Source organism: Hippichthys cyanospilos, chromosome 4 (assembly GCF_059441005.1).
Source record: "Hippichthys cyanospilos isolate Australia breed blue-spotted pipefish chromosome 4, RoL_Hcya_1.0, whole genome shotgun sequence".
NCBI lineage: Eukaryota > Metazoa > Chordata > Actinopteri > Syngnathiformes > Syngnathidae > Hippichthys > Hippichthys cyanospilos.
The window spans coordinates 24,514,528-24,541,111 of NC_142372.1; the positions used below are offsets into that span (position 1 = coordinate 24,514,528).

General features: G+C 41.4%; 2 protein-coding genes across 2 annotated transcripts in view; one reads left to right on the forward strand and one right to left on the reverse strand.

The window, feature by feature from the left end:
• pex16 (peroxisomal biogenesis factor 16) overlaps positions 1-7,568 on the forward strand; it is a 13,648-nt gene extending 6,080 nt beyond the window's left edge. The window contains exons 4-11 of the mRNA XM_088414147.1: positions 1,848-1,981; positions 2,962-3,062; positions 3,180-3,260; positions 3,464-3,598; positions 4,845-4,917; positions 5,167-5,286; positions 5,643-5,707; positions 7,413-7,568. Coding sequence (XP_088270273.1) covers positions 1,848-1,981; positions 2,962-3,062; positions 3,180-3,260; positions 3,464-3,598; positions 4,845-4,917; positions 5,167-5,286; positions 5,643-5,707; positions 7,413-7,471 — 768 coding nt within the window. The 3' untranslated portion in view covers positions 7,472-7,568. The remainder of the gene's footprint in view (positions 1-1,847; positions 1,982-2,961; positions 3,063-3,179; positions 3,261-3,463; positions 3,599-4,844; positions 4,918-5,166; positions 5,287-5,642; positions 5,708-7,412) is intronic.
• A 1,620-nt stretch (positions 7,569-9,188) lies between these two features.
• arfgap2 (ARF GTPase activating protein 2) lies at positions 9,189-26,301 on the reverse strand. The gene is made up of 16 exons (XM_088413275.1): positions 26,155-26,301; positions 25,497-25,615; positions 24,651-24,723; positions 24,377-24,508; positions 23,995-24,075; positions 20,972-21,071; positions 17,244-17,300; positions 13,969-14,021; positions 13,682-13,818; positions 13,451-13,582; positions 12,398-12,526; positions 12,164-12,316; positions 11,953-12,079; positions 10,449-10,536; positions 10,230-10,354; positions 9,189-9,742 (listed from the first exon to the last, which is right to left on the reverse strand). The coding sequence occupies exons 1-16, from the start codon at positions 26,224-26,226 to the stop codon at positions 9,722-9,724; spliced, it is 1,599 nt and encodes a 532-aa protein (XP_088269401.1). The 5' UTR covers positions 26,227-26,301; the 3' UTR covers positions 9,189-9,721.
• Between the last annotated feature and the right edge of the window lie 283 nt (positions 26,302-26,584).

Here is a 26,584-nt window from a genome sequence, read left to right on the forward strand (position 1 = left end):
TTGTCATGTGCCACCTCTCGTTACCTGTCAAATTAATTATTTTTGTTAAGACATCTCTACTATGATCCCAAAAGAGGACACTTTAAGTTGAATATTTTTCTGTGGACAAATGTTTGTTTAGAATGATTTATTTTTGAGAACACCTCTGACACTTTATGTTGATTATATTTTGTTAATAATTAAGTTAATTGTTTATTTTTGTGAAGATATCTCGACTGTAATCCCAAAACATCTCTTTTCTAATCCAAAAGAATACACATATAGAATATTTTTTGTGAACCAAAACAAATTAAGTTTGAAGGGTTCTAAAGAATAATAACAAACACTGATGGCCTGTTTTTTTTTTTTTTTTTAACCCAAAAATGCTTTGCATTGGTTAAGGGAAAACTTTATGATACGAAGATAGCATTTTCTTCTTGTCTGCCCCTGTAGTCATATCTTGGTCTTCCTCACCAGCACAGTGTTCAAGTCATTCGTAGTAAGTTTATGTACGTGATCCCAAGAAGTGCAATAATATCCGACTGCTAAACCTAAACTGACAGCCGTGTTAAGAGGCTATAGAATCTCATGTTGCGTTTATTCAAATAGGAATTTTGAGATTCCAAGTTTTGTTTTGTTTCTTTTCTATGCTGAGTAATTTTTGTAAAATGTAGAGAACTGACCGTATCTTGAGGTTTCACCGTACAGTGGGCCCCCGTGTTAGGAACTTAATCCGTTCAGCGGCTACGCTCGTAACTCGAATTGCTCGTATGACGAGCAATCCAAACCTATGTTAATTAGTGAATGCGTGCAACGCGTGCAAAAACCTTAGGTAAAAACATCACAACTTTATACACATATTAAAAATTAGTTACATAATCTACTGTACAGTTAGGCCCTTTACTGCCACTTGCAATTTTAGAAGCCCTGTCTAACAGATAAAGTTTGCAAAGTCTTCACAACACACCGACCAGCTGTGCCATCAAGCTAGATGAAGGCATTCGGCCAATAGCATATTGGCTTTTCTGTGATTGACGTGACGCCGGCCAATAGCATATCCACATCTGCATGACTGAGACCGTGACTGTGACCTTAATCGACCAATAGCATATTGGCATCTCCGTGACTGAGACCGTCACTGTGACTTTATAAGACCAATAGCATATCGGCGTTTCCGTGTCATGCGAGAATAGTTAATTTTGTCGACGCAGCAAAGCGAAAAAAATAGTGGGGACACACTGACCAGCATGTTGGATTGTTCGTAAGACGAAAGGTTTGTGCGTAAGAGGGGGACAAAAAACGCGGCGGTCCACGTTCGTAAGATGAAAAATACGTAAAACAGGGAGTTCGTAAACCGGGGGCCCACTGTATTTGATTAATAACTGTACAAATTTCATCTTGGTTTTTGTCTAATTTTTTTCATCAATGTTTTAAGGCACAATACCATACACTACAGTATTTTCTTCCCAAAATCAACCACGATTTTTTCCATTCACGGAACTTAAGCATTCCTGCTCATAGCTGCGCACTCAGTACCCAGCACCGTATGTACACACAAGCAGCCACATGAGTTTCATAGAGCCTTTTTGAAGTCCCATGGATCGCTCTCACTGGTACTTAACACAGATTCCTCCAATCACTCCAAGAGACAGAAAATATGGGCAGAGAAAGTGCGTCCAAGAATGGTTTCATACAATGAAAGAAACTCAATAGTGATTGCACACAGTAAGAATATTTTTTTTAACTGAGACATAGTTTTTGGATTGGATTGTCCACATAGTCAAAAAAGAATTACATGATTATTTTCATCCCTTAATATCAACCCTTAATGATCATTTCTCGTTTGTGTTGTCGCCTTTGATGTTCAGTCCATCTCCCAGCAGAGAATCCTCACCTGGCTCTCTGTGTTGGAGTATGTGGAAGTGTTCCTGGAGATGGCCACTCAAAAGCTGTGCGGCGAAGTGGGCTGCTGGCTGGTCATTGGACTCATTCAAATTATGAAGTAAGGTCATCAACAGTGGCATGCATAAAGTAGGACACAGAAGTACATTATTTGAAACGTCATTAAAGGGACACTGTGTAAGATTTAGACCGTTTTTCATGACGGCCAGCAGGAGGTGCTGTAGGTGGCACACTTACCATTGTCTTTAGCTATAACAAACATGGTCGCCTCTGGAGAAGTGCCACCCCCCATTGTAATATAATTTAATGATAACTTGACCTACGATTACATTGAAAACATACTGCTGGTCGTTGAGAACACATTTATTTACACCTTTTTGAAATTTATAATCATTTAATGTTTTCCTTTTTTAACTAAAAACGGTATGAGTCTTACACACTTTTTTTAAGTGTTTATAATTTTGCCACACTTTTCATAAAATATATGAAATAAAACAATGATGATAGGATTCAAGTGTAGACTTTCAGTTTTATTTTTCATCCATTCCAGATTTTCCAGTCACACTTAAGGCATTGTAACAATATCACGTCACATAACGGTGAACAGTTTGAATATATTTACATCGCTATGTACGGTACTTCTCTTAGTACAGCTTAACCTCATTTATAAGTCGAACCCCCTTTTTTACTTCAATTTTGGTGAATTTTCCAAAAGCAATGCAAGTATAAGTCTAACCCTGATTTTAGTGGTTATATAGAAATGGATGTTCGATTGAAACGCACGGATGTCCAATTAAAACACATGGATGTCCAAGTAAAACACATGGTTTGTGTTATTAAAATGACAAGATGACGGTACTTTGGTACTTTTAAAGGCTGAAACTAATGTTGCGACAGTAAAATGAATTGAACTTTGAAGTGGTTTAGAAAATAGCCAGGGGCTTTGCAGTGCTATATTCAATCATGGCATTGCGTTTAAATGTCCTTTGCTACGTGTGAACATGCAGTAGTATAGTATCACAGGTTCACGTTCTGCCTGTCCTCATCTGACTTAATTTTAATCTCCCATTACTCCCAAAGGGCAGTTTTTCGCCTTGTGCTTCTTCTTCAGTACAAATCGGGCATCCAGACTTCACCGCCCATCATCCCTCTTGACAGAGGCGGAGAGATAGATTGCAAAGGTGAGTGATGTACATACTGCTGTCTTTTTTGATCAGAATATCTTGACTCTAGTTTTATTTCATTTAAACAAAAAGATTTTCACAACAATCCTTATGTTCATTTCTTGTCATGCACAGAGGAAGGTAGCGTGCAGCAGCAAGAGAACACATGCTTTGTCGGCCAAAGGTCGGGCCGTGTCATCAGATCACTAAGCAGCGGTAGGCATTGTTGAAACTTCAAAGGCATGTCGGATCATGATTTGGTGTCATATCATAGTTCGCGTGTTGAGTTAGGTACGTCTTTCTTTTAAAAACAATCTGTCATTTTTGGGGGGAGGGGTTTGTGTATCAAGAGTCCTAGTGGTACTTGGTATTGGAGTGAGGCTAACATTCCACTTTGCCACTTGTCTGCGATGGGGCAGGTCCTTCCGTGCGGGGAGCGGTCGGTGAGAAGGGTCCGAACTTGAGGGAAGAGAAGCTCCACAGCAAACCGACGGCCCTGAGATTACAGGAGACTGTCGCTGAAACTGTGTATATCAGTCGACCCCTTGTACATTGTATCCTTCAATTCGCTGCCATCCACTCATTGGCAGGTTCCTTGTTTTGTGTGCAAAACCAATATACTGCCAGTGTGAGTTGCTTGGATCTGGCTCCATTGACTTGGGATTTGACAGCTTTAAGCTACTGCTTATTTGTGAATGTGTTTACTGTGAATGAGTCTATCAGAGTGCAACCCCGCCCCCAAAAGTCGGTGAGGTTAGGTTTCAGCTCACCCGTGCCCCCCAGTGTTGATAACCCCCTTAGTGTTGTCCCCAAACCTTTTTATTTTTAACCGCGGACAGGTCAAGACTTGTCAATTTTATTGCGGTGAACAAATTAATGGGAGTCCTGAGCTTGGTTTTCGGAAACAAGCCGGGCACACATAGGAGTGATGGGAGACCAAAAGTGTGTTGCTTGTATTCCGTCGACTTCATTATTTTGTTTTTGTTGCGGTCAATGCAGAAAATCCCGCTTCATCTGCCGCGCCCCTTTTTGTTTACTGAAATACCATTTGACCGACTTGCATGTTTATCTGCAATATTGCTGCATCTTTACAGTACAAACTACAATCACTGAACAGTCATTGTGACCATGAAGAACAAAGTTTTTTAATTCATTCCCTAATTAAAGACGTACTTTTTTTCGTAAATTCAACTTCAGCAATACTTTGTTTTACTTGTAGTGTATGTGAAATGAAATTTAAACAAATTCAGACAAATTTGAATGAAAGGTTTTGAAAACTTTCATCTAAGTAAGTTATAAAAGAACTGACATCCAGCATTTCATTATCAAGGAAAGCATGATAATGCTATCCAGTGGACATGAATGCTAGTTGCATTCTCGTTCCGCCTGAATTCACTCAAATGCAGGGGTGGTGTAAGTTGCCAACAGCTTCTTGGACAGACATGCTAGATTGACTTGGGTTGTTAACAAAACACTAAAAACAATTCTGTTGGTTTAGAAAATGGATGGATGGATGTACCCTAACCGTTACTTATGTTGACCACTGGGTGGCAACAAAGTGCAAGCTCAATTGTGTTACATCAAGGAAAGGTTTAACTGAGAGTGGAAGGCATAAATTGTAAAGAATTCATACATCCACATGTATTGATGGCCCGACATCTTGACAGGTTCTGTAAAATCCCAAACACAATTTTGCACCTAACGTTTATTAACATTACAAACGAGCCATTACAAAACCAATACATCTGTATTGAAGATATAATTATACAGTTGTCCTTAACGCGACTTTTTTGATGGCAGTACTCAGCCTCGGACTATGCGGGAAAAAATCCTGGAAACCTTGGCTGGTCTCGGCAGGTCTGGAGCTTTCCAGGTTTGTCAATAGGGTTTTTTTTAGCAAGGGAAGTTATTTTACGGAGCTGGTGTCAGGTATGACTGTTTGAGGGTGATATGGAAATTGAGAGGCATACTTGATGTGTGTTATCTTGTGTCTCTCACATTGTGATCATAGACTTGTCTTAGAACACGTTTTGACTCTATTGTGTTTTTGTTTTTTTTTTCTTTTCTGACATGACCAGAACTACCGATTTTTATTGCCTTTCTTTGTCCATTTTCCTGTCAGCTTTGCAGTGCTTCATGGGAGAAAATTTGATAACAGATGGGAGAGGGAAGAGATGAGGAAAAGAGCCTTCCTTTTACTCTACTATCTTGTTCGTTCCCCGTTTTATGACAGATATTCTGAGTGAGTATGTTGTAAATGTGACAAAAAACATGCCAGCGTTTCTTTAATTTGCTTCGTGCATTTGGTAACTTTAAAGAAAAATTTCCAAAGGAAGTACTAAGGGTAATCAACTACTTTAGGTATAGAACCCTTTCACTGCCTATAGTCGTCAAAGAACCGTTTTTAGTGGCCTGGCAGCGAATGAGTTGCTTACCCAAATTCTTTCACAGACTCCTGGAGCCAGGCCAAGGACCCCACTTTGAGAACCACTCACTTCAACTATAAGCTTTCATGTTCTCCAAAATCTTGTTTCTATCGATCTAAAATGTAGAAAAAAAATTAAAGTTCAGAGTAAAATCATTTTCTTTTACTTGAAGGGAAAAGATTCTCTTCCTGCTGCGACTTCTGGCCAAGAACGTTCCAGGAATCGGCCTCATAGCACGTAAGTAACTACTGACTATATACTGTGTGTGTGTGTGTGTGTGTATGAATATATAATATATATATATATATAATATATATATATATATATATATATATATATATATATAATATATATATATACACACACACACACACACACACACACAGTTGGCCCCCGGTTTACGAACACCCTCTTTTACGCACATTTCGACTTATGAGCGTGGACCGCGGAGTTTTTTGTCCCCCACTTAAGCACAAACCTTTCGTATTACGAACAATCCGACATGCCGGCCACTGTGTTCATACATATAATTTTGCTTTGCTATGTCAACAAAATCAGTAGTTGACGCATGTCACGGCAACTTAGAACGCTATTGCTCTCACAATGTCACAGTCACTGTCTCAGTCACGGTCTCAGTCACGGAGATGCCGATATGCTATTGGTCGATTAAGGTCACAGTCCCGGTCTCACTCATGGAGATGCTATTGGCCGGCGTCACGTCAATCACAGAAACGCCGATATGCTATTGGTCGAACGCCTTCATCTAGCTTGATGGCACAGCTGGTCGGCACGGAAGGAAGGAGAGAAAATGAGTGAAAAACGGAAGGAAGGAATGTTGTGAAGACTTTGCAAACTTTATCTGTTAGACATGGCTTCTAAAATTGCTAGTGGCGGTAAAGGAAGAAGTAAGAGGATGATGACAATAGAAACCAAGCAGGAGATAATAAAAAAATACGAAGGAGGCGCATGCATAGTTAACCTTGCTTGTGAGTGTGGCCGTAACCGCTCGGCAATCTTCTAAGGGCAAGACTTTCCTTGCCGGGGGACTGACCTCGATCGACAACAAAATGGAGAGGCTTCTTCTATTATGGATTAAAGAGAAGGAAATCGCCAGTGATATGTTCTAGTTTGAGAAAAGTTCCCGTTTAAGAAAATAAATCAATAAATTCTGCGGGTTGGTCTCTGCTCACCTCCGTCTCCACTCAGCTCAAGTCACGTCGCCCCAGAGGAAAATGTCATTTAAATGTCAGCTCACAAAAATTAAAGGAACACTTTTTTTATTAGGCCTGGCATGAATTGAAATAAACCTATATGATAATTTTCCGGTTGATTAAGCAGCTGTGGGCCTGGTTAATCAATTTTATCTGTATTGGTGTTCATGGAATTAACAACAGGTGCAGTTGTTACAGCAATACAGCAATTAGAAAACCCTTAAAACAGAACTGGTTTTACATGTGGAGGTCATTTCAGATTTCTCCCTCTTGATCTTATTTGGCTGGTTTTCCACTCGTGCTGATTTTGGCTTGCGTAAGTATCTCTACTTGGCAGTATGAGGCGATTCCTTAACCATGCAGAAGTTGCACAAGTTCTCCAACTTCTCCAGGATGGCACATCCACACGTGCTGCAGCAAGAAGGTTTAATGTGTCTCCCAGCACAATCTTCAGAACATGGAGGAGATTTCAGGAGACTGGTGGTTATTCTCGAAGAGCTGGACAGGGCCGTAGAAGGTCCTCAACCCCTCAGCAACAGAATGAGCTCCAGATATGGCACGAATGTTACATTGCATTAGCCTTTCTCTTTAAAACAAGAGCACCATCTTGAGGAGTAAAAAATATCACAAGTGGTTTCCCATCACTAGCGGTACAAAAATGGGTTTCATTATGTTCCAGTTTTATTTTTAACGTTACTGTATTCTTCCTAACAAACTGGGTTTTTGTTTAGGGCCTCTCATGGATTACCTTCCCAACTGGCAGAAGATCTACTTCTACATCTGGGGATAGAGCAGCGAAACATAATCGTTGGAGCATGAACAGTAGACACGTCACCACAGCGTTTGCCTGTACAAGTGCACCTGAAATAAATCTTTTTTTCAAAACACTTTCTGTTGTTTCTTTGCTTGTCTTTCCCATCACTTCTCTTGGACTTGGCTGAAATTCTTCATATTCGTAACAACTGTCATGAAGCTGTCTTGATTGGATTTGATGCAGGGGAGACAAGTTTTAGGTGGATGCAATTGATAGTAACTCTTGTTGCAACGGTTTGGAGCTGGTGTACAATCAAAAACTGTATTTACACATTTTCATAATTCTGTAGGTACATTTTTACACAAACGGAAAACCTCATTGTATTCAGCAGAGGTGGGTAACATGTATTTGCTGGTCCGACATTCGTGTCGTTAGTGCCCCTATCTCTTCGTTGTCGTTGCGTTATATTTTTCACGCTGAAGATTGTAATTGTCAGTTCGTCGGTCCGTCAGACGACAGGTTCATCGGGCAACTTCCGCCACGCCCCCCAGCCAACTTCAGCTGACCGTTTGCCACATTGCACTCAAACTAATTCTTTTTACAACTTTTGTACTGAAACCAAAAAGTGAACACAATATCTGTAACTACTGCTAGACTACTCTTAAAACGCTTTAGAAGCTGTAAGCTGTAATACAATGATCCCCCGTTACCTCGATCACCAATCACACCCTCAGTGCATTGCGAATCTTTTTTTTTTTTTTGGGAGGGGGAGGGGGGCTGTGAAGGTTTTCTGTGCAACAGACACGTTAACTGTAAATGCACCACGAGCACTCCTCAGACGTCGAACTGCTGCAGTAAACATATTAATTTAGTATCCTTATACAGTAACTAAGTCTCACGGAGAGCACGGCGCCCGGAAGTCTAATTAAAGTGAAACCTGTAGCTGACCAAACGTGACAACAGTTAGAGCTTACGTTTGAATTTCCAATTCACTACAAAAGAAATCTCGGTAAAAGCAGTTATGCCATTGGAATCTGACTACAGCGAGGGACTGCGGCTCTCGGCCACGGCGATAAGACACGTGTTTGCCTCTTGGGGTGTTGGGGCTGGAGTAGATTACAACCCCTGCCATGCCCCCCTGCCATCGACCAATGAGGGCAGGAGTTGTTATCTGTCCCAAAGTGTGCGTATCACCGTTTGTAAAACTCAGTGTCACCGTTTGCATCAGTATCATTTAAGATTTTATGCCAGTTATCCTTGATATTCAATGTCACTTAAAATGCATTTCACAATTTGTCATTAAGCCCTTTACTAGTACGTAAGTTGAATTCCTTCTGTGAAACCTTTTGTCAGATCGTCGTCTACTTATGGGAAGTGGATCGTGTTTTATCTGCGGGAATCCTGATGCTGTTTCTCTCCAAACTTGCCTTGTCTCATTACATAACGAGTCTCAAGTCCAATCCGCCTCAAGTGCTCTTGGGTCCTATCGCACACCGTGACAGTTCTCTATTCCCGCCCCAACTCCCATGGTTGCCACGGGTTTTAGAGGCGTGCCTATAAAAGAGCCTGCTCTCAGTGCCACACGCTGCGGTCGCGCCGGGAGCCAATCACGTGTCCGGCTCCCGGCGCGATTAAGTAGTCACTCAACTGAACATATTTATTTGTGTCTTCTTAGTCTGGAAGTACACTGACTTGAAAGAGATCAGTTAAGTGACATTGTGTGTGTTTGGAAAACACAAGACATTAAACGACATGAGGATATCAGATTTTTAATGATCAGACCGAAATGTACAAGTCACAGACGCTAAGGATGGTTGGCATACGGTGCGTCGTGTGATATGACAAACACTTGTGAGCATCAGCGAGCTGAACAACGGATGCAAACATTGTTGAGTTCAAAGTGATGCTAAAAATATACTGCTGCATCTTTTATTTAATATCACAATGGCCGGGAAAAAAAAGGACATACTTGATTGGGGGAGAAAAAAAAAAAAAAGACAATTTTGAAAATGTAAGACCTAAAAAAAAAAAGTTCAACTGTGGATAGAACTCTTGCTTCCGTTACACTACAACCACACAGTTTGCTTTATGAAAATATGAACACAATTATGAGAGAGCAAAATACTGAACTCACTCCAGCAACAGTCTCTAAAAAGGTAAGGAGTGAAGGAAGATATTCTTTCTTCATGCAAATTCTTCACCTTCCCTTCTCTCGTTTCATCCCTGCCCAAATGCACCTGTCAAATGGCGCTGTTTGTAATTCTTCCTGCCAGTGTCTCCAGGCTTTCAGTAGGAACCGTAGCGATCCTGAGGTCGAACAAACAATGCGCAGACACGAGTGAACATTCATTAACCGCTCAGGCTTTTTGATGTGTGATATCAAAGAAAATCTTACCGAAAAAACCCTGGGAGGCTAAAATATTGCATAGATGATCAAAATATGACTTTCAATATGCCACGCTGCCGTCCCTTCTAAACGCTTGCAAAACGGGATGTCAAGAGGTATACCCTAAAGGTGTCAAATGTCGGGCCCATTTACTGCCTTTCAAAATTGGAAAGATTGTCAATTTTGGAAATATTGAAAACCCGATGCTTTATGCATTTTCCCTCGATTTTTGCATGAATTCTTTCAAAGGCAACTCGCGAATGGGGCGCAATAGAAATTTTTGTGTTGAATTTATGACCCTTTCAAAGTGAGGCGATAGTACAGCCAGGCTAGTGAAAAATCCCCAGACACCCAGGGGTTGAAAATGAGCACTTGCTTTAGGACCGCTCAACACGGATGAGGTCTCACCTGGATAGTATTCATGACACCGTTGGCAAGGACGGCCATCTTGCCTGCTACACTCTTCACTCCTTGCTTGAACTGAGTGATGTCCGGACCGGCAGGAAGGACGCTGTCAAAGCCCGATGAGCGCCCTGAGGCCAGGATTGCCAGAAATGAAACCAAAGAAAACAACGTCCATCCGTGCCTTGGCTGACAAGCAACGTTTGAAGCGGCGACGAGCCGTACCTTTATGGTCACTGCCATCTCCGAACAGGTCAGCTGAACTGATGGCCGTACTTCCAGACATGCCGTCCAGTCTGCTCTTTGCTTCATACTGCCATGAAAAGACCATAATCAACACGCCAACATAGGCCCCCTCCACTTAACATTCTGTGCTTTCCTTTGTTTTACATTTCTTTTCGTGCCTTATTCGCAGTTAGTTCTCAGGCTCTATTTCGATGCAAACGCAGTAGAAATACAGACGAGTTCTTGGCTCTTTCAAGCTCCTGCTTGGACATTATTACCATAAATCATATGTGTACAGTTGCAAGATTTCCACCGTTTTCCATGACTTAATGTGCGATCTGAAATGAACTCTTTCAGTGCCATGGATGAGAATTTTCTTCATGTAAAATACTTAGGTGATGTGCAGACTACACCTACATGGTTTTCTTTTCTAAATGAATGGAAAGATGTCAAGCACTGTAGCACTATATATATATATATATATATATATATATATATATATATATATATATATATATATAAAAATAAATAAAAGCGGGTGCACAATTTTTTTCATGGGTCACGCACATTAGTACTAGGACATTGTATTTGGTACGCGCCCTTTGCTTTATTAAAGTCTTCCTCAAAGTTTTTCTCAGTGTCGTTTCTACATTATCAGCGGACTGCCTGTGTGCATGGCCAGCCTGCATCCACGAAAGATTTTATAAATCCATTAGTTATGGCTTGCAAAGTTCGTTCAGGATCCAGTTTAATTAGTCCAAGGCCTGTAGTTCGCCACCTTGCAAAAAGGATGATTAACCACTGCTTCTCGACTAGCCTGCATACCTTTCAAGTTGCACGCTTTCAGCATAATTCGTACAAGCTCTTCCAAGTTAAAAGCATTTTTAATAAAATATTTGTTAAAAAAAACTAAACGAAATAAAACAAAACTTGAAATCTCAGAATCCCCATTTGAATTTAACGCAACCTGAGAGTCTATTGCTCAATAACATTGCTGGAGGAGCAGTAGGAGTCGGATTTTGACAACCTGAACACTGCGAGTGAGAAGGAAAAGGACTACATCTGCAGAAACGAATGAAATGTTATCTTTGTCTCATAAAGTTTTCTCTTTCTGCTGTTTGCCCTCCTCTTCCGCCGCTTTTGCTTTGGAACATCGCTTCACTCGAAAGGTAATGTATTGTAACGTTTAATGGGGTGTTTTTCAAGCGCTTGGAATGATCTACAAGTAAAACACAATTCACATGACAAAAAATCATGATACGAAAGCCACCCCGGAGCAGAATGATTTAAAAAAAACAAAATATTACAAAGCCGCCGTTTCAAAGCCGATACTCGATATATTGGGAACCGAACGTCGTATGGCAACATATAGATATTATCGCCCAGGGAAAGCCATCACATTTTAGGGTGGACCAATGTCAAAACAGGTCATCTTTCAAGCGAGCAGCATGTGAGGGTTAAATCAAGTTCATGTTTTCGACAGAACCCCATTCGAAGGGCTTACCTCAGCACCGCTTTCACGGCCAAAGAACATGTCTGAGGAGATGGCCTTTGCATTCGCAAACTTCTGCCTGGCCTCGCTCGACTCCGACACTGGGGCGGACACCTCCGTTTTTCTTCTACTGGGAAGTCTTGAACGGGTACAAGAGCAAAATGAACTTTTGTTTTTATTATGCTCGTATGAGATGCACAATACGCAAGAGATGTTTCAATACCTCTCTCCTATTGGCTGAATACTGGAGATGGTGACTTCCTCTTTGGGTTCTTCTTTTTCCAGAGCCCATGAGGTGCTAAAGGAGGCGGTCCCTCCCTCGGTATCCCAGCGAGATCCAAAACTGTCACCCCCCAAGAATGGGTTATCCTTGTATCTGGATGTTGAACAAAATGACGTTTTGAATTGAACTTGGACTGTCCCAATACAACCAAACAAGTGAGGTTATGACAAGTACTTAGGAGGTCCAGAGGTGAAACCAGGCTCATCAAACATATCCAATTTGGAACGAGTTGAGGTCTTGGCTCCCACTGGGGTTTCCTGCTCAATCACCTGCATCTCAGACATCACTGAATGTGACACGGCACTGAAAATAAGAAACAATAAAAGTTAGAAAACGGCGTAACAAGCGACGCGTTTGAATTGCAGTCAATGCAGTTTGCACGATAGGGCGACATCTGATAGGACGTTTGGTGCGAAGGGAAACAAAACGTGACTTTGGTCTGCCAATCAGTTTCGGGAAGATGAAAACAGGAAACGGACATAGAGCGCAGCCTTCCAGATCAAAAGCACACATTTTCAAAGTAAGCTATAACCGAACATTAAAAAATAAAGAGCTTGAAAGAATGTTAACACAAAATAAATGTCATCTTAATGTCCCTGCGTGTGAACGTGGACTCAAACGCTGGGTGAGTTTGCTAGCTCTTTTCTTGAAACGAGAACGGTAACAACCTTGACTAATGCGAACACCGCTAAAAGCTAAATGACGACGTAAACAGGCAAAACAGCGTGGCCTTCCAGATTAAAGCAGATATTTCAAAATAAGGTAAGTAAACAATAAGTAGATAAATAAGTAGATATAAGATAAGTATACAATACAAACTGACGCACTTAAAGAGTTTTAATGGTTTTCCTTATATTAAATTGAGATTTGTAATTTAGCGTCTTCTTAAATAAATCTTAAAGCTTGCCTGCTTTTTGGTGGACTTAATAAAAATTTTGTAGACTAATAGTTTTGAATTCCCTTTAAGTATACATAAGTTTTAATTGCTGATACGGGTTTACTGCAGTTTCTACAGATGTTATTCTGCCGCGGTAGCGGTTCAGTGCCCGTATTGCGGGAATTTAAGCAGCACCGGTATCGACCTTCGAAGCTAATTTTGGTTTTATGACAACACTTGTCATTGACAAAATGTTGGTCAAACTTGATGACGATGGGGGCATCAAAGTCTGCATGATCACAAAGGCAAGAATGAAAGAAGATGTGGCAAAGCGACCGTTGCTACGTCACCTCCTGTTCCCGAAACCCATGCCCAGTCTCTCGGCCTGCTCCCTCCTCTTGCCCTCCAGGTTCTTCAGCTTCTTTTCCTCAAGCTTTCTGTCGATCTCCAGCTCTTTGTAGGCCAAACGCATGGAAGCCACACTGCAAATGGCAAAATGAGGGTCACATTGAAAGCGTCTAATATGAAACACTTTATTTCTCTTCAAGGACACACACGAGAGCTTAATTTGATATACTCACATGGACTCCTCCGCTTGCTTTTTTGCCTCGGCTGCCTGCTCCTCTCGTATCTTCTCAGCCACTTGGGCTTGTTTTTCCACCTCCGTAAAACTCTTGCTGCTTACCTTCTGGGCACCGAGACCCTTTTTTGCTCCCAGCTGTGTCATGAGAACATCGCAAACACATCGTTTACACTTTAGTTAAGTGTTTCTATGACCATCCAAATTACTGCGGTAACAGAAATGAATGCAATATTATATTGAATGTGTTATGGATGAGTGAAATAGATAAGTAATGAAATTGCTTACTCCTTTTTTGGCAGCCATTGGCTTCTTCTTCCCAATAATGGTTTGCTTAACCTCTGTAAAATAAGCGCAACCTATTAATAAACAAAACCATATTACCCAAAGGGTAAACATATCAGTTTGCAACTTGCAACACTAGAGAGCGAACCACAGCAATATTAACCCATCCTTTAGATGGCCAAGTCCCCCCCAAAAAGTCATTTGTGACATTCTGGCATGACAGTAAAGATGGCAAGTGTCCGCCCACAAATGACTCACAACCCTGCTTGTTGACTTCTAAACATTTCATGAGAAAAAGTTAAGTGAATTGACAAAGACAAAAGAAGAATCTATTCATCTCACATGCCGAGCTGTCAGCTATGAGCACTGTCTGTGGTTCCCACTTGTCCAAGCACTGTTATGTGTTAAACGCTGGCAGCAAAATTGCAGACATACCAAGAAGTGAGTCGGAACAGGTACACAGCTATAACTCTTAATGGCTCACAACGCTGACGTATAGCTTGTTCGAGTAGCTAATGCACTTTATGTGAGCAGCGTGAGATTAGGACCTAAGTAACCAGAGATATGAAGAGACCCAAGCTTTTATGGCAGACAAGTGGCACAGACAAAAACAAAAGCCACAACAATCACCTCTGGATTTCCATTGCTCGTGTGCCGACAATAGCATGGAATCTGGTGAATGGGATAGGGCGAACCCACAATTAGCTTGCAAAATGTAGTAGCAGGAAATGATTAGAAAAAGCTAGATGCTACTTTTACAAAAGTAAAATATGCAGCTGGTTCAGCTGGGTGCATTTCATTGACATGACAAAACCATTAAGACATTTGTTTCATATGTAATGAGTTCTTCCCAGACTTTACTCAAATATTAAAGCTGTAAAACCAGCACGGCTACGTTGTTACACGGATCGACTTAAGTTCTAAATTTAAGTTATTTGTGTAGGGGGAGAGTCAACCAGCTGAATAACTTTTTCAACAGGTTTGACCACCCCCACTCGTTCCCACCCCGGAGTACTGCAGCTTCCCTCCTAGCTCACCCTCCCCCCCTAGACACCAGCACAGAGGAGGACATCTCCCCCCCACCCAAGATCACTGCAGCCCAGGTGTGTGGAGAGCTGAGGAGGCTGCGACCCAACAAGGCAGCAGGTCCAGATGGAGTATCCCCGCGACTGCTGAAGGCTTGTGCGTTGGAGCTGGGAGACCCTCTACAGCGCATCTTCAACCTGAGCCTGCAACGGGGGAGGGTCCCCCAGCTGTGGAAGACATCCTGCATTATCCCAGTCCCAAAGAAACCACGACCGGAGGAGCTCAACGACTTCAGGCCGGTCGCCCTGACATCACACGTGATGAAGACCATGGAGCGGTTGCTGCTACACCACCTGAGGCCACAGGTCCGCCATGCCACTGACCCCCTGCAGTTTGCCTACCAGGAGAAGGTAGGAGTGGAGGACGCTATAATCTATATGCTACACCGATCCCTCTCTCACCTGGACAGTGGCAGTGGTGCAGTGAGGATTACTTTTTTGGACTTCTCCAGCGCCTTCAACACCATACAGCCTCTGCTGCTCAGTGGTAAACTGACAGAGATGGGAGTAGGCTCACACCTTGTGGCATGGATTACGGACTACCTGACAGGCAGACCCCAGTACGTGAGACTGGGGGGCTGTACGTCCGACACTGTTGTCAGCAGCACAGGAGCGCCACAGGGGACCGTGCTGTCTCCTGTCCTGTTCACCCTGTATACATCAGACTTCCAGTACAACTCTGAGTCCTGCCACGTGCAGAAGTTTGCAGACGACACTGCTATCGTGGGATGTATCAGGAGTGGGCAGGAGGGGGAGTACAGGAAACTGATCCAGGACTTTGTCTCATGGAGCGACGCTAACCATCTGCACCTGAACACCACCAAGACCAGGGAGATGGTGGTGGACTTCAGGAGGCCTAAACCCCATCCGGAACCAGTAACCATCAAAGGAGAATGTGTAGAGTTTGTCCAGACCTACAAATACCTGGGTGTGCAGCTGGACAATAAACTGGATTGGACTACCAACACAGAAGCTCTGTGCAGGAAAGGACAGAGCCGACTGTACTTCCTCAGAAGGCTGGCGTCCTTCAACATCTGCAAAAAGCTCCTGCAGATGTTCTACCAGACTGTTGTGGCGAGCGCCCTCCTCTATGCAGTAGTGTGCTGGGGAGGCAGCACCAAGAAGAAGGACGCCTCGCGTCTGGATAAACTGGTGAGGAAGGCGGGCTCGGTTGTGGGCACAGAGCTGGACAGTCTGACAACTGTGGCTGAGCGACGAGCGCTAAACAAGCTGCTATCAATCATGGACAATCCAACACATCCACTACACAGCATCATCCACAGACAGAGGAGCTGCTTCAGTGACAGATTGCTGTCACTGTCCTGCTCCACGGACAGGCTGAGGAGATCATTCCTCCCCCATGCCATGAGGCTCTTCAACTCCACCCGGGGCAGTAAAAGCTCACATTAAACTCAAAACCTCATACTCTGCACTGCACTATTCACTTTATACAAGCACCTTAATTATACTTGCACTAGACTCCAACGATTCACACTATTCTGTTTACACTGTTAACAAGCACCTTAAGTATACTTCTGTACTGGACTTATGTGTATCTTGTGTATTTTATTTCTCATATTTTATATCTCGACTTGAGGATACTGCTGGAAATGTGAATTTCCCTACGGGGATGAATAAAGTATCTATCTATCTATCTATCTATCTAGCTTTATAAGTTTGGTAAAAAAAAAAAAACAAAAAAAAGTGTGTGCGTGACTGAACACTAAAATAAAATGCATCACAGATCTGACATATCACGTGGCGTTAAGGTTGCTGCGGTGATGCTTGAGCTACATGACATAAAAGATCAAAGCCAAGTAAGACGCAATAGGAGTTGCAAGAGTGGGAATGAGGGCTACGCTGCACTGTTTATGTTTACTTCTTTGTTCACTCCTAACCTATTGAGACCAATTCACACATTACAGTGCATAAGTTGGCATGCTATGAACCATTCCAGTGTGTGTGTGTTGTGTGACTGTGGAAACCACAGCTTTAGAACAATCAAATACATTCATAAATCAGTGTGCTTCTATACGGTATATGAATGAAGTCAGTAATATGATAACCGGGGCCTCAGAAAGGTCCAGGACCCAAATACTTTTGTCTCAGAAGTGACAAGGTAGTTTGGAGTCGCTCCAACAAGCAATGACTCTGACAGAAATGTGCATGAACATGATTAGTTAACGGGCTCACCCATAGTGCCTTTGGGTGATGTGCTCAAACCATCGATGCTCGGCCCTTCCTCTGGCTCTGAATAAAGCAAAGTTTAAGAACAGTCATCAAATAATGTGGAAGTTGCACGGCTAAATAGCATTGACTTACTGTGGATTACTGAAACTAGGGAGTTATTTTAATCGTTTTTAAAGGTCAGGGTGTAAAACCTTGAAAAATATTTCAGAGAGCTCTCGAAAGCAATTACAGGGCATAACTGTCATGATAAAGTAATGAGATTGGGTCCTTATTCAGCAGCGTAATCACTGAATACGAATCAGTTGTGTCCTCTGCAGTTTGTTTGGAGCTGTGACATCACAAAAGCCTACTGAATGGGCAGTTTCACAGGGTGTTAGAACTCTTAACATGTCTGCATGTTGGCTTATTTATGTCAAAATCTGTTCCTTGCATTCAAACACGTTGCTTGCCACTGAGTACGGAGCATTGTGCACAGGGAACTGTGTTGTATCACTCTGGTGAAGCCTGCTTGCTGGCTCTAATATGGTCATTTCCGGTATCCTTACAATGCCACATGCTCTGGTCGGTTTGAAGAACTGTCATTATGAACTATGGTACAAATTACACAGTATGTATGTACTACAAAACATATAAAAAAAAAATTTGCACCCCGACCTTTAACACATACTGTATATAATTACAAAGAGGACACAGGTAACGATGCAAAGTAGGTACCCCTAAAAACAAATACATAATGGAATTGCCTGATAGCATTAATTGAGCCTTTTTATCAATTTCAAAATTTCCGAGGCAATTCACTTGAAGGTTTCCTTATTCGTAGGCCACAGACATCAACTTCGAAGAAATAAAGACTGACAATATTTCACTAGGGCGGCACGGTTGAAGACTGGTCAACACGTCCGCCTCACATGCAGAGGTCGTGGGTTCAAGTCTGGCTTCCTCCAGGTACTGTGGTTTCCAAAAGCATGCAGGGTAGTTGTATTTGACACCCTAAGCAGCTCTTAACCCTTTGATGCACAACATGGGTCAAAAGTGACCCGACCAAGTTTTTATGAGCTGTATCTTTGTAATAACTTAATGTTATCTTTCAGCATTCCAGGTATTCCTCAATTAACTTGTTTTTGGTTAATAAATAATCTTACTCAATTATTTATCTTCATACTTTTGGAATAAAAACACTTTTTTTACTGCTACCCTTCCAATGCACAACATGGGTCAAAAATGACCCACATCTATTTTCTATGCTATCTCATGTAAGCCCGACTGTTGCTTAGCTATACTTTTGAAATAAATTTATTTTATCGTTTACTATCACATATATTCCGTAAATATCATGTTTTTGTTCAGCACTAATCATCATTTTTATGTTTCCTTTCTTACTCTATGAACAAACACAACTTTTGTATTCGCTCATCAACTTCATTCACATGGGTCAGAAATGACCCACCTGCCTTCACTGTGGTTTTTGGTATGAACCTTTTGAAATTTGGCATGTTTGTAATTAGGGATGTATTTGGTGCGAACACCTGGTCATCTAACACTTGCAAATCTCGTCAATGTGCATCTCTACTCAACACATCTGTTTAGTAAAGCAACTCAGCAATTTACAGCTGAGATTGCTCTAAAGATGCTGTTTGAAGAAAAAGATGAGGAGGCGATTGGGAATGATTCAGAGTCTGAAGTATCTGAGGATGATGACTATGTGCCACTGGCCCAAGTTGAAGATGTGAGTGTGTCTTCAAGTCCAGCTCTCCAAGACGAAGAAGACATAGACATAGGTGACTCATCCGATGATGAGTCCTCAGAAGAGGAAACGCAGACCAAGTCCAATAGACCCAGTCAAAAGGGGTCTTACTGAAATGAGAATCCCCCCACTTCCAGCAGAATAAAAAGCTATAGCGTTCTCAGAAGTTACCCAGGACAAACCTACACCTGGATCCAGAGCTGTTTCACCAAAAGATCAATGAAACATCATATGGACCTCTGACACTTAGGAAAGTGTGGAGGAATATAAAGAAAGAGAAATTCATGGCCTTTTTTGGTTTGACCCTGCTTTCAGGGGGGAAGAAGAACTGGGATGTGGCCTTGCAAGAGCTGTTCTATTTCACCAGTGTCACTCTGGCTGAGAAGCTCCATGAGAAGAACCTGACTATTGTAGGGACTCTTCGCCAGAACAAGCCAGACATACCACCAATCATGAAACCATCCAAATCACGGCTGATTCATAGCTCAGAATTCGGGTTCAATGGTAACATGACCATGGTGAGCTATGTGCAGAAGAAAGAAAAGGCTGTTGTACAATGCACAATGACGAAGCAGTGGATGACACTCCAAAGAAGAAACCCGAGAGTGATTCACTACTACAATAGAACGAAAGGGGGAGAAGAACTGGCATGTGGCCTTGGGAGAGCTGTTCGCATGGAGAGATGGTTGACACCTACAAATGCAAGCGGAGAACATGAAGATGGCCTATGGTTCTGTGGTACAATATATTGCCACTCTCAATGCTTACACATGCTACACCACAGAACACCCTGGTTACATGGCTGGTGTCACTAATGCACGCCGACTGTTCATCAAGTTTTGCTGGGCAAAGAGCTGGTCATGCCACATATGAAGAGCCGCTTGGAGTGCACACCCACACCCCAAAAGCATATGATAGAAGCAATGGGAAGATGCCGAATAGAAAAACAAAGCAGCACTGGACAAAAAGAGGACAAGGGCACAGCAAAGAGGAAGAGGTGTGCGATCTGCCCATCTGCCAAAGACCGAAAAGCCAACAGCTGCTGTTCCCGGTGCAAGAAGCCCGTGTGCAAGGAGCACAAACGTACAGTGGTCATTTGTGATACTTGTGAGGAATTGTAAGAACTGAATTTACAGTTTGTGCTCTTATGATGTAATCAGTGCTGTTTTATTTTCCTCTGATCAAATTCATGTTCATTGTTGGTTATCTGTCAGATGTTTGGCAAAATTACACGTTTCTTATAACAAATGTATGGATTGTTTGCCCTGGATAGCATCTAAAATAACTATTTGAAGAAAAATATTACACAATATCCCTTCGTTTGTTTTTAAATTGCACTTGGATAAATGGGTCATTTTTGACCCATGATGGTAAACTTGATGTAGTGTCACAAAAATAACTTTTGTTCATAAGATATGGCAGAAAAAATATAAATAATGATTTGTGGCAATGAAAAACAAGATTTTTAAAGAATATTTGGATTAATAAATCATGAAATACATCAATTTCAAAAGATGCAGCAAAGAAAAACTCCGGCGGCAGGAAATAACATGAGAACTAGATGGGGGTCATTTTTGACCCATGTTGTGCATTAACAGGGGTGTGAATATGTTGTGCATCAGAGGGTTAAGAGTACAAATGGTTGTTTGTCATTGCGTGCCCTGCAACGGGCTGGCAACTAATTCAGGGTGTAGCCAAATACAGCTGAAATAGGCGCCAGCACGCCTGCAATCCTAGCGAGGATAAGCGGTTGAAAAAATGGATGAATATTTCACTATGCGTAATGATCTCTGGAATGTTGCTTTCACTTTCTGAAATGATTTGAGAAAAAGCATAGACCATTACATGTGTTTTGTTTTGTTTTGTTTTTAGAGGTACCTTTACATTACATGTTGAGCGCTGCACTGAGTGAAATCAATTGTCCACCTAATGGCTATGTTAGGAGCAAAGCTGGTGCAATAATTCTGACGGTTCGAGTTCTACTAACGGTTGTCATCTTGGCTTTTGGCCACAGTGTCCTTCAGCTGCACAGTGACAGTGGCTCCATTCTGCTCCAAGGCTGGTGTCATGCTCCATTCATTACAAGACTGAAATCATTCAAACATTAAACAGTCAACAAAATCAACATTTCTTAAATCTTTAATGTGAATAATGTCTAAATTTGCTATTGGTGCTACCAAATGATATGAAAGAGTTTTAATGACATTTGGGCAACCTGCATTAATTCATAATTGAGGATGAAATAAGAACATGCCAAATGGCATTTAACTTATATAGCACTTTTCTACCTAAGGTACTTAAAAGTGCTTTACGCCGACTACTCATTTACCTTCTGATGACACAGCAACAGGAGCAACCAGGAGTTCAGTCCCTTGTTTAATAATACATGGTCAAAATGGTCGGGGATCCAACCCACAACTTATTGGTTATTAGATGACCACTTCAGAATGAAATATTTCAACCATCATGTTCCGAAATTTCTATCTGTGACTAAATTCAGAGGGAATGTAAGAGAGCACTAAAGTTCCATGAAGATCAACAACAAGAGAGCACTAAAGTTCCATGAAGATCAACAACGGACTGCAAATGACACACACTTTACGTCACAAAGCTTAAATTACATTTAATCTTGCAGTGTGATGCAACGGGCAGATGATCAAGGAACAATGTAGTTCTCTTGAAGACTTCGGAGAGGACAATATCAGAGTGCACAATCAGAGATTCACAAAGACCTTGTGACACAAACAGTTAGAAGCTCACTCAGACATTGTTGATCAACTCGGTTGGTCGGTTTCATGTCAGTGAGGTACTGACAACCAAGCCAGCAACCTTCAGGTAGGAATTTTAATTTGATCGCCTTAGCTAAGCCACTCTTTGGATTTTGAAGTCAAAGAAATGTTAGCTGAGGGAGATGTGTGTCTACTGCTCTTTATGAAAGGGACACTGTTTTTTCCCATGAGGATGTATATTTTTTTACATAAGTTTTTGTTGTAATAAATGTAAAAATGTGGTGATGTGATTTCCAAGCACATTAGTAAATTTTTAAAATACCTGCATTTGGGTAAATATTTTACTGAAATAAACCAATATGGAAGAGTATCGTTAAAGTGTACCTGCGGGGATCCAAATTGAGGTCTTGGGTAAAGGATGCAATATAATAAAGGTTGATAAATAGCTGGTGTTCCAATTTCTGTGTCTCAACCTTTGTCTGCCAAAACGGTTAGGCCAAAATCACCCCGATTACTTTTAAAGAACGGACATTTTGGGAACGGACGTGACGTCAAGTCATTGACAGGGCCATTCCTTGCCGCATCAAGTGATATATACCAGATCGTTGTTGTCATTGCTAAAATTGAGTATTCTGACGAAAGTCAGTGGAAAAGTGACATGGATATTTATTTGAGCCAGAAATGGTCTGATTCGCAACGAAAATGGCAAGACTGATTTGTCAAAGAAAACGCTGTGTTGCATTGAAGAGAGCTAGGCCAAAATGGAGGCTGCTGATCAGAATACATGCATTCCGATACATGCGCTCCCGATCAGCTATATAACCGGTAGGTTTTATGACTGCAGAGAAGACCGTTCTTTCTTGAAATGTAATCTAGAAATTGCTCTTATATTTTGATGTTCAAAGGATCACCCACCAACCAAGCCCCCCTTTTTCGCTACCCAAGCTCTTAATATGGTGCTTAACACGCTACCTAGGTTATCTTGGCATGGTAAGCGGTGTCTTTTCTCATCACCCCTTTTCAGATTTGCAATTCATTATGTATTAATCTGGTGCAGAATATACATGTTTAGCTTCAAACTGCAAGATTATTAAGAAGACAATTCACCTCAGAGCTGTCTCTGGGAGAAAGATTTCCTTCCATCTCTTTTTGCTACTGCACGCTAAAAATGTGTATCCTCCCTAGGTCGATTTGCTCTTTTTCACAGAGTGTCCGATACCCATGCTATGCAGCCACCTTTCTGAGATGAATTTACATTCTGAATTAATGGGTTTAATCACACAAGTAGTGCCAGTCTTTGTTTTTCCTCTTATTATTAAGGCACTCACATTATTTATTGCTGAATAAAGTCTGAATTAATAGGTTTAGGCACACAAAAGTAGTGCTTGTCTTTGTTTTTCCCTCTTACATTATTACAATCCAGTGTAACCAAAATACAATCGGTTGTCATTTTCCCTATTGAACCATATATATTTTTCCTTCTGAACTTTAAGCTTTTAAGCGCTTTTCCCCTCTAGGCTTTTATTGAATTAATCATTTGATTTCTGTTGCTGTCAATGGTAGTGATTGATGGCAATAGACATCAAAAGATTCATTTTTACTGAGCTGCTATATAATAAAAAATCCATTAGTGTTCCCTCGCTACATCGTGCTTCACTTTTTGCTCCCTCTGTGCTCTTTTTTTTTTTTTTCCCCAAAGGACCAGCACTTCACAGCTGTGCATGGTGCACTGCAACACTCCCACGCTCAGTTCTAAGATGGAGTCTGAAGCAGCCCTAACACAAAATCTTGTTTAAATGAAGGCACGTTTGCTTCAAATTAAACGACTGCTCTTCTACATCTGGTACTATATAAGAGCGTTTTTGGCCAGAACTAGTCGACTGAGGCTGCGCACTTGTGTCTGAGAAATGTGCAGAACTTAACATGTAGGGGAGGGGGTAGAGCGTGGGCAGTTCTACTTCAAAGATTTCACTTTTCGCTGGAGTTTTCCAGTCCCCATTAACCACAAAAAACGAGGGAACACTGTATCTGGGCTAGCGGTGAATAAAATCATTACAACCAATGGAGACATACACGTAAAATTTACGGGCGTCCCTTTAAGTTGAAACCTTAATGATGTACGGCAGCAACAATACATTTAATCCACAGTTGAAAGTTTAGAAACGTCTAAAAGTTTTCTATTATCAATTTGCGCGTGAAAAGAGAATTGTACTTTTATCGTCAAGCGGCTCTCCCAAACCTAGTGTGAAAATTTAAGAGGACTTATATTTTCATAACCCACCTGGGTGTGTTCTAAGAAGAAGTCTTGTTCTTTCTTTTCAGGGGGTGCTGCAGTGCTTCCTCCTGAAGAGTCAATCCATAGCTGCAAAGAAAGAGGAAGGATGAGGACAATCATCAATTATGGCCCCTTCGCTAGAAATGGAATGCGTACACTGATAGCACATTGGCAGCTATGCAGGATAGCATCATTAGTTTACACCGTGTGGACTCTGAACATGGGCTACAATGTGGCATACGCACTGGAACCTCTTATATAACCGCTGATACAAGACACAGTGATGTAGCGGTCACAGGTCAGCATTCAAAATAAAACAAACTACCGCATGATAGAATAGCAACTGCCAAAATGGTATAGCGCATTCTTTCTAACTGGTTCTACTCACTTCTGTTCCATACTTGGACAGTGCAGCATTTGCTTGTTGCCGAATCTTCTCTCTATACATCTGTGCTGCGCGGCTGTTATACTTGGCATTTGTGTCATTTGTGGAGCAGCCATGCTGGCGGAAAAATGCAGTCTTCAAACAGAAAGACAAATTTAGTTATCTCAAGCATGTCTTACAATGGGACAATGGGGAACTGACTAAAGTATGCATTTTTGAAATTCCACTTGATTTAGGCTAAACTTGTGCTGTACCTGTCAGACCAGTGTCAACTTACTGCATTGGCATTGCCTCCAACCTGCATACACCTGAGCTGAAACCAGTTCCAGTTGGAATCCAACTCAGTGGATCTAGGGGGGGGGGCAAAAGCAAAAGTCTCCTAAATGAGAAGAACTACAAAATAGAAATAAAAATTCAGTTCGGCTGTGAAGAAGTATTATCGCTAGAGAACCAATTTCCTCTAAAACGTCTACCCCTGCTCACACTCTTGACTGTGACAATATCCTCGAATTTTCATTCATCAAGGTTCTATTCCTTCCACTGAACAACACCCCCTCCTCCAGCCTGAACTTTTAAGCTGTATGTACGTAGTAACATTTTCTGCCATTTATTCTTGTCTCGTTTCCTTCTGTTTAATTTGTACAGTACTTTATGCTGTTTGCTTTCCTCTGCAATTGCTTTTGAGTGTCGAAGGTTCCAATTTTAGTTCTTTTTTTTTTTTTAGCTTGGTATAAATTAGATTTTTCTGTAACTGGACAAAAAAAAAATCTCAAGGTACCGCTGTACTTTGTATTGCTACTCGCTCGTCCCTTGACAGGTTTGAATTAGCTTTTGAATTGAATTTCTAACCTGGGTACTTCAAACATTTACACATTAAAATAATCTGTTTTAAAAAATAGAAAGTGTTGCAACAGTGTTGGAATGGAGACAATACTTGTTGGAAATATTTTCCTATACAATTGTTCCAATTTTTCATCATTTCATGACGTGGAAATGTATTGCATCAAATTATTTAACTAATTTACATACTTAAGAACCCTGCAGCAAAACTTGAAGTGGTCTTGTACATATGTCATCCTTTTTACGTGATAGAAGGTTTAAAAAGAAAAAAGCTGTAGCTCACCTGATAAAACTCAGGTGCACTCCGAGGGACCGGTGGATTCCAGAGCAGTCAATACACAAGAAGACGCCATAGGGAATACTCGCCCAGCTCGGGTTTTTTGCAGAACAGTCAAAACACACCTGTTGGGGAACAGTACATACGTATGCATTTTAAAAGTCTGCAGCTCTGAACAAATTTCTCCACATCTCTTTATTAACTGACCACAGTTACAGTATATAGAATATTTAGGAAATGCTGTCACCTCCCTTTAATTAACTGACTGGAGGTAAGTAATCCATGGAAACGTACAATAAAATCCAATACTGCAGTAGGACGTGACGTGAAGCCAAACACTGTAAAACACCTGTCAAACTGTCAGCTTGCCTATTACGCATGAAAACGTAACCGCGATCTACCAAAGTGTAGAAAAGTTGCCTGATACAAGGGGTTCATTTTCGATTTCGATGTAGCATAGGTGTCAATTCTTATTCGCTTCCAGCTGCCAACACAATCGTATACGTGGCCTTCCATGTTTGCTGCTTCACCGGCCGGCTAGTAGCTGTTAGCTACAGCTAATTGCGACCGAGGAGCTGGGCCTCTCCATGAAACTAGAAGCTAGTCCGACGACTGTCAGACACCGACCGGATCGTCTACGTACAGGAAATGTGTACTGCATTACCTTGTTGGTGGGAATGGATCTCAGTCGTTTGAAAATAGTTAGAATTTCAGTCTTGTTTGGTTCGGTAGCCATCTTGCCACTCGGACAATTTCCATGCGATGATGTAACTACGGGAAGTCTTGTGTCCCAAACTGGTACGCAAGCAAGAAACGTCTCGCATGGATCTATGGAGGACCGATATTGACAAAATGTATAAAAGTGTCATGATTTTTTTAATCAAAAGAAATAAGAGGTTGACAAAATATGAATTCATGAAACACCGCAACACTCATTAAAATGGTCTGATGTATGGTTCATTAAATATTTAGAAGTATAATAAAACATTTCATGAAAGATGTTATAACAATTAGAGAATGATGTATTTATTGAATTTTGGCACTCTCGTTCCTGAGTAATATGAAGGGTTACCAAGATTATGTGAAGACATTGA